The sequence below is a fragment of the Gloeophyllum trabeum genome, assembly GCF_000344685.1.
Source record: "Gloeophyllum trabeum ATCC 11539 unplaced genomic scaffold GLOTRscaffold_00002, whole genome shotgun sequence".
NCBI classification, from domain to species: Eukaryota; Fungi; Basidiomycota; class Agaricomycetes; order Gloeophyllales; family Gloeophyllaceae; genus Gloeophyllum; species Gloeophyllum trabeum.
In genome coordinates this window covers 1,257,603-1,266,114 of record NW_006920411.1, presented here as the reverse complement: position 1 = coordinate 1,266,114, position 8,512 = coordinate 1,257,603, and the positions used below count along the sequence as shown (strand labels likewise).

The window sequence follows — 8,512 nt, the reverse complement described above, 5'->3', positions numbered from 1 at the left end:
CGAAGAGCCGTCTGTGCGCTTAGCATACCTCGAAGCATGCCTTGCTAATATTTTCGGTAATGCTACCATCGAGCAAGCGACCAATCAGTTGAATGGTACCCTCAACGCGCTCTCTATTGCCGGTGTCCTACCGCTGGTCCCGCGCCCTGTTCGGACTCTCGTGAGTGCAAAGAGGCGTCTTGGTTTGGACGCTGACCAGTACATCACACAATATGCACTCTGCACGGTCTGCTGGAAGCATTATACCCCGGCAGAGGTTCTGGAGCTCCCATCGACCCACTGTATTCTAGAGGATTGCCACGGAGATGTGTTTGAAACATACAAGGACTCCAAAGGCAAGACGAAGAGAAGGGCACTGAAGATCATGCCGCATACATCGATTATCGGGACACTACGACGCTTTTTCAGGCGCCCCGGCTTTGCGCAGATGATCCGAGATAGCCGTAACGACATCCTGGACAAGAATGATGATGAGAACTTCTAGTCTCCCAGGGCAGACCGTAAACGCCTCCTTCTTCGGTTGCTTAATTAGGACAGTCGGCATATAACGGTCTGCATCTTGTCGCGGCACTTCAACCGGGTTGGAGGATTTCAGGTAACGTGACTGATTCCCACTCCCACGCCCCCTCAGCGTCCTTTGCCTTGCACGCTATATATCCCTTGCGTAGCATTTATTCTGTTTGATTGCAACAATATCATCATGTCTGAGACTTCCAGAGACGTCTCTTTGAGCTCCGATGCCAACTACAGCTGCGAGACCTCAGGGGACAAGACATTGCCTGTTGAAACAACCATACAGCCTCAATCACATCCGACTAAATATTATAATGACCTCCTAAAACCTCCCGATTGGACCTCCTCGAGTTCTTTGAGACAACAGCAGACTCCTCAGGAATCTGAATATAGCCAGGCCCAACAGTCCGAGCCTGTAACCCTGGATTCATCAGTGCACAAGGGAGACTGTGCTCATGAACCGCCGCCCCCGAGGCAACCTAGGAAGACTTATGCTGCGCGAAAGAGTATAAGTGAGAAGTTGGATATTGTCCTACAGACAATCAAGAGCCTCGATTGGACACTTGGGGATTTCATGCATTATGCATTTGCAGTCAATCTCACCGACAATAAGGGCCGCAAGATCACACGGTCTGTCAGTCATGCACGCTTCATCAGCAACTTCCTTGCAGGGCGCAATACATACCTGCCTACGCAGATACTCGAAGCGTGGTATAATAGCCCCTTCGGAGCGCCAGAAACGAGTACCGAGCACCTTATGTATTCGGTTAGCATGCCTCCAACCTCCATCAAGCCAGCGAGACCGGGAATCTCTGCATTCGCAGCGCAACTGGTGGAGAAGAAGCTAATTCGAGAGGCGGAGGATGCTGTCCGACCAGCCTCAGGCTTGCATGCCATTGGCTCAAGCAAGCGTGGCAAAGGAGGCCTTCACTGGGCCGAAATTGGATCCACTACCGTCGGAGACATTAGCGGAATCCTCAAGAGACACCAGGGTCTAACATGGCATTACCTCACCAAGATAGCTGCAAGGAAGCCCCGCGTACGAGAAGGGAAGATACTTGAACGGCAGCAGCGCCCAGTTGAGGCAGTACGTGATACTTCTTCATCAGAAGCGCTGCAGCTAACTATCGCCTAAGATCATCACGCACATCCTCAGTTCATTGAATTACTCACGCACTCATGAGGCTAAGCGGCTCCCACTAACACTTGGGCTATTATACTTTGCGACAGGAGCACCGTATCTTCTGTACCGCATCAACAGCCGTGTCGCTCTGATGCCCTCATATAGTACAATCCGTGCTACTCTGCAGCACTTGTCTGAAGAAGAGGCTGTTTCAGTTCGTGAGCTCGGACGAAGTGAAGAGAACTGGCTCACGCTCCGGCTGGATAATGTGCAACGATATGCTAAGCAATGGGAGGAAAGCATCGGAAGTAAGCCACAGATGCTGAAGGGGATGGCCGCGACCGCTGTGAAGGCAACAAGATTTGATCCATCAGCATGGGATCTGAGCGATAAAAAAGAACGCTTACGGAAAAACCTGCGGAAGCACATCAATGCAGACTGGTTCTTGAAGCTCATCGATCAAACACATCTCGAAGTGGTTTTCGTCCTGCAATGGATCCAGACTCTCATCCGGTACATACCAGAGCTGGCACATATGAAAGACCACATTGACATGCTGTACAAGACACGAGCACGAAAGCATGCTCCCTCCGCCGCCGAGAGAACAGAAGTGCATCCGCTCAGTACAATCAAGAAGGACGAGAACTTAACCACTGAACTTGCGGATGCATTGGTTGACTTCTTGGGACAAATGGGGCAAAAGGAAAGCAATTATCAGCGGCGCCTTGTCCTGGTTGGAGGGGACGGCATGACATTCGAGCGCGTGCACCAGCTGAAACGATACTTACAGTTCCACGAGGACGATTTTCAAAATTTCAGCATGCTTGAACCCCTGCTGGAATTATGGCATACAGCCTGGACGGACCTCAGCCGACTGTTTCAAACGCATTGGGGAGAAACACTCACAAAGGACCCTTCAGCATTAGGCCACAGTGCAGCAGCTATTTCACGGAAAGCACCAGCAAATCTATCGAAGGTCGACTATTACCCAGCATCTCAATTAGCCTACCTGGTACTGGATGTACGGCTCCTAGATTGCTGGAGGTATGGCGCACTTCAGGCACTCCATCTGGACATGATACTGATCAAATAGTTAGACTATATTTCGGCACTGAGGATATATTTGAATACTTTCGCAAACTGAAAGATGATGACAAATTACCAACATTTGAAGTGCTCGAAGAGGCCGCCAAAACACTCCATCGCACATATACCTCTTTGCGCGCCTACGAACGATCACTAAATGGAAGTCAGTCAGGTGCTTATCGAGTGCCATGCGGCTCCGATTGGCAGGACAAACCTAGTGACAATCCTCAGGATACACTGCCCGACAAGCCGGAGCTGGACGTACAAGGTGAAACCAGGCACAAGGAAAGCCAGCCTTCAGCTGGCACCGAAGGGTCTGCCGGTCCCGAGGGCGCCGCACGTACACCATTTCGAGGGGATCGTGTCCTGGGACGTTCGCAACGATTCCTCTCGGATGCAATGTTGTCACGAGAGGCTGCCATCGCTACACCCCTCGGTGACAGCGGGAGGGTTTACGAGACTCTAAAGGTCATGCTGGTGACCTTCGCGGGATCTTCTCATTCAAAATATACGGCATACCTTATGGAGATGATAACCAGTCTAGAGCTAGAGTCAAGCCCGGCATTGAAGGAAGCCATTCTGAGCAATTGGCTGGTCAATCCATCAGGTGTCGAAGGGCACTACATCGAAGGAGATCTAATGCAGGAACACTTCAATCTCGATCTCGAGGAGATGGTTGAAAGGAAGAACATCGATTTTGATGATCCATTCATGAGAGAGGTTGTCTCCCGCAACTTACATCACTTCAATCGTCTCAAGACAGAGTATGAAGTGGGCGTCGGATTGAAGGTAAGAACCCGTGCACACACTTCACCTCACACTCGCCCTGAAGTCAAAGAACTCCTACGGGTCTACCGTGAATGTGAGCTCCATATGTTCCGAAGCGGCCGGGAGATGGGTACTCGTGATGTGGATGACTACTCACGTGGGTATCTCGCTCTCGAGAGCAAGGTACAAAAATGGAAGCTTGACACATTAAATGGACGAGGGCTTGCTCTTCGCCGGGAGGGGGCAGTAGCGGTAGGCATACCCCCCGACAACAGTGATATGCTATGTGAAGAAGATGGGGATCAGCGGGGTGAGGATGAGACTATACCGAAGCTTAGTCGAGGCAGTAAAGCAGTTGTGGGTGGCGAGCTAGTAATTGAGGTTGAGCAAGACGACGACGGGCAAGGCAACGGTGTGACGTCCGATGACGATGAAGACTAGATTATCGATTACATTAATTACATGGTACATTTTCCTTCTCCTGAGCATCTAGTTAGCAACACGGTTGTGTACGAAAAGTACAACACATACCCGTCTTTTTACACGTCGAATGTTCCCACTTGTTTTGGCATTGGAAGCTCGACGTTTGCGTGCTAACGTACCATTTGCAGCTACCGCTGTCTCTGCCCTGCATACCATGGTACCTTAGTCAGTGTCTGCTGTCATATGACACTAGCGAAAGACTCACTGGACACTCGCCGATAAGTTCAGCTGCCATGAGAAGCACATCGCAGAGAACTGCGAATTCATGGCTGAGCCTTCTGACTCCTCAGCAGCTGCGCATTCTATACTGGTAGGGGCGGGATCGTTGCTTGCAGGAGCTGAGCTCGTACCCACCTGTTCGTCGAATACAATGGTACATTCCGTTGCCGTAGCTCCCGCACTCGGGTCGAGCATCATGGACATCATCTCGCTCTCGTCCGGGTGATCATCCTGCGAAGACAGATCGGCTCGGAGCTCCTGCACAACCTCCCACAAGCGAGTTCGATTTGGTAGCACGAATAAATACCCCCCCAAGATCGCAGAGAGTTGGTCCAGGGTAGTAAGTTGGGGGAGTGCCCGGCAAATGCGGTCAATTAGCGAATCAGGGAGGAACGCCTCGATGGGTGTGAAGCCATGGTCCATCTCGGCAGCGGCGTCCCAGAACTCTACCCGCAACTTCCTCAGACGGGTGTCAGCAACATCGACACTGGCTTTTGAGAGCATCCGGCCACCATTTTCATGCTGCTTTTGATCCTTCGTAGATGGGGCTGACATAGGGACGACGGGGCTTATCAACTCGGGGAGGCACCGGCTGCAGTTGCAGGAGAGAGGACGCCGGGGACGAGGATTTTGAATGCACGTATCACAGCCGCACGGGGGATCTTCCCGAGGATTACCATAGTACTGGTCTTGTTCTTTGACCAAACACTTCGCACAGATAAGTCTCGCCATATCGATAGTCATGGTTGTTGAATTGACACCTCGCTGATTGGGTCCCTTGTCCACCAAGCCCTTCTCAGCCCTGGCCAACATGGCGGCAGCTTTCTTCTCTGCTGTGCCCGTGAGGTAGACGATCCCACGGCCATCCTTATACTTTACCCAGTTTCGCACTGCACGCCCGATTTTCTGGAGCATATCGTCAACTTCGTCGGGCTCTCCCACGAGAATCACGTCCCGGATTCCCGGCGGATCGATACCCACCGACAATGATGTCGTTGCAATAATGATGTAGGCAGTAGGATCGTCGACGTCGTAGACGAGCTTCAGGGTCTGTAGGTTGTACGAGTTCCAGTTGAGGGAGTTGTATAGACGGATATGGGTCTTGCAATCTGGCGTGCCACTTGCTGCGCACCAAAGATATGCTGCGACACGGAACCCCAGCGAGATCGTGTCGCAGTAGATTATAGTCTTCCGTTGACTCGAAAGCACCCATAGGAGCGATGGGAATCGCCGGCCACCAATGCCGCAATTGAGAGGACGGAACAGAAGTTGAATCTCGGGCCTGAAGTTTGAGCGCCGGATTTCATGAAATGCGCCTTGCTTGTACCCGAGAAGCTCACAGACAGCTCCAAAACGTTTCCCAGGTGCCATAGTCGCCGTGACGGCCATCACAACGGCCCGCGACGGTAACCTGGCACGCATGAAGCCTATCTCGAGGAAGGCTTTCCTGAAGCCTTTCCCCCACTGCAAGAGCAGGTGGGCTTCGTCCACGCCCATGGCAACAATCCGTCGCCAGAAAGGTTCATGGGATAACAAATTCTTGAATCCCTTAGCCACTAGTTGCTCGGGCGATAGCATGAGCATCGCTATACGCGTTCGCGCTATCACCCATAAGTCTTCCTTCCGTTCCGCAGCCTCATGCAGGGTGTGGGAGTTGACAGCAAGTGTCCGAAGACCGAATGCTGTCATCTTAGACGCCTATGGTGTCGTCAGCAACCGATTGGAGCGTAACATCCAGTGCATACCATTTGTTCTTCGATACCATTAGTAGGACATACAACGATTATAACCGGGTCTTGAGGGAAAAAGGTTCCTTTGGGCCACGCCGCGGAATTGTTGGATAGATAGATTACCATTAAAATGTACATATAGAAGTACCCTGTCTTTCCATCGCCGGTCGCCGTTATAGCAAACAAATCAACGCCATCGAGGCATTTACAGACACCCTCCAGCTGGTAGTCATGAGGATCGAAGGGAACTAGCTTCCTAAGAATTGAGCGCGTCCAGATACGCCCTTCCGGAGATGAAAATGCGTTTGCTGTATGAGGAACAGCGGCTGACATGCAAGACTACAGTGGAAACGCGTCAACAACCGCGCGACGCGTCCTATTGTTATTAGATCATGTGACTCAAAAACTGCCGAAATCCTCCAACACGGTTAGCATGGCGCGACTAGATTCAGACTAGAGAACTTCATCATGAGGGACATTTCGGACGGGTCTATTTGGCACCTGAGCCGGACACAACTCTCACGAGAACTGGGAGACAATGGAAGAGTGCGCGATGTTCCCATGGACGGAGGGGGCCGCAAGCTAACAAGCCATCGCTTCGGCTTACACCTCACGATGAATGCTGACTGGTGCGTCTCATTCACCCTGTATCTATAGACCCTGATCATTGATGCTGATTAGGTTTGGCATGCTCGAGCGACCACATTCAACGGGCCCGATCTATTACTGTATCAATGACCTTCCCATCCAAGAGCGCTTCGTCCAGCGCAACATGCTTTGCGCATGCATCATGCCCGGCCCGAAGGAACCAACGGCCCAACAGCTCAATCACTGTATGGAGCCGTCTACGAAGGAAATTGCGGAACTGAAGAAAGGTAAGTGATGTACACCCTTTCCCGAATCGTTTTGATAACTGTTCCATGTTGTAGGTGTGAAGATGGATATCTTTGGCGAAGAACCACAAGAAGTCTTCGCTGATGAGACCCTAGATGATTGCGACACTCCTGGCGCTCGGAAGATGTGCGGATTGGCATCCCACACCCACGGAATGCAGCCCTGCCCATGGTGCCATGCGACGAGTACGGATATAAACAAACCGGAGGGATACGAACCTGATAGTCAGTTCCCCGTCCCCCAATGTCATGATTTAATCTTTGATTTATTACTTCAGGCTTTGTGAAGAAGGATGACTCGGAGCTGCTGCGCCAGTCTTTCATCTCGAAGGGTGCTCATCCACTACGACAGACTCAGATCTTGGATGACTACGGCATACGATGGTGCGTCAAGAGTCTGCTGCCTGAATGGCTTCCGACGAGGAAGTGCGCTCTCGACTTCATGCACAATATATTCCTTGGTAAGTTTACCACTTGTTGGCTAAGCCCGGGACCCCACCATAGCGGTTGGTTACTTGGGGGGAGTGGGCCAATGCTGGGCATGGCTGGTTACGAGTCTTGAGCTGGGCATAAGATACTCCCTATTTTACACTGTATATCATAGAGCTGACACAAATATTCCTATCTTTCTTGAAGTATGATTTGAATTTCACTAGACCTCTCAGGATCATCTTGTATATTCCTTGATTTGCTATTGAGCGCTGAATATATTATGGATTTCCCACATTTTTCACAATTTTTCTGGCCCTTCTACAGCCTGCACTCAATTCCAGATACCAATGATGTAATGGCTCTGCAGATCGGGTGAACCTGCAGAGAGCCTATGTCATAGAAGGCAGGAGCCAATCAGAGTCCAGGAATCCAAACCGACGCGGCCCGCACCTCAGCCACTGACTACAAGCCACTACAATAGTCAATTCCCACGATAAGCAATACGAGTAAAACCGCCATGCGGACTAGGACAAGACACACAATCGATAAATTCACGAACATATTGTTGTAGACCCGTATAGCATACACCCCAGACTAGAGAAAATAAAAGAGATATAAGACGAAGAATTGAGCCCGCAAATGAGCAAACAATGGTCCCAGAGACTACAAAAATGCGCCAAAAGTGGTTTTGTAGTCTCACATACAACCGGACTTTCAATCGGAGTTTCAGAAATGTAGTCTGCAATACAAAACATAACTCCCACGACCTCTCGGCACAAACGGTTCTCACGGGGTACAACGTTCGGCACGCAGGCATATTTTGCGCGTAAGGACTCGACCTTCGTACCTCAGGACTCGTAATAGGCATCATCGGACATCTATTCGTCAAAGTACTCTTCGCAGGTTACATGTTTTCAGCAGCCGGCGGTGCCCACTCTTCAAAGCAGCGGTTCGAAGATCTCGTTAACTCGGTGCAATGGCCTAGCCATGTCACACGATTGCCCAAGAACGTATGTGCATTGTTATCCTCCTTGCGACTCGGATGGGCTCATGGGTTATCAGCTCGGAGAGAACCAGTCGCTGAAGAAGGCTGATGAATGGCGGAGGCTGCTTCACATTACCCCCGTCCTGCTTTGGTGGGCCTGGAAAGATGGTGCCGATGAGATTCCCAATAGCGAGCCCCCACTCCCGAGCAATACGAAGAGCAAGCCAACTCATTCACGCAACCGTAGGTCACTGTATTCCGCAATATTGAAGCTTTGTGC

The 8,512-nt window shown here is 51.0% G+C and overlaps 3 protein-coding genes across 3 annotated transcripts; 2 read left to right on the top strand and 1 right to left on the bottom strand.

Moving 5' to 3' along the window:
* Positions 1-1,069: 1,069 nt before the first annotated feature.
* Positions 1,070-3,631, top strand: GLOTRDRAFT_24745 (uncharacterized protein; the record flags this gene model as incomplete). The annotated part of the gene is made up of 4 exons (XM_007863455.1): positions 1,070-1,424; positions 1,476-1,600; positions 1,650-2,680; positions 2,734-3,631. Coding segments are annotated over 4 exons (2,409 nt in total), but the record flags the coding sequence as incomplete, so codon positions are not given.
* Positions 3,632-5,395: 1,764 nt separating this feature from the next.
* On the bottom strand, positions 5,396-6,255 carry GLOTRDRAFT_34856 (uncharacterized protein; the record flags this gene model as incomplete). The annotated part of the gene is made up of 2 exons (XM_007863601.1): positions 5,396-5,890; positions 5,938-6,255. Coding segments are annotated over 2 exons (813 nt in total), but the record flags the coding sequence as incomplete, so codon positions are not given.
* A 116-nt stretch (positions 6,256-6,371) lies between these two features.
* Positions 6,372-8,510, top strand: GLOTRDRAFT_54945 (uncharacterized protein; the record flags this gene model as incomplete). The annotated part of the gene is made up of 6 exons (XM_007863667.1): positions 6,372-6,551; positions 6,604-6,797; positions 6,852-7,040; positions 7,094-7,276; positions 8,112-8,257; positions 8,310-8,510. Coding segments are annotated over exons 1-6 (1,074 nt in total), but the record flags the coding sequence as incomplete, so codon positions are not given.
* Between the last annotated feature and the right edge of the window lie 2 nt (positions 8,511-8,512).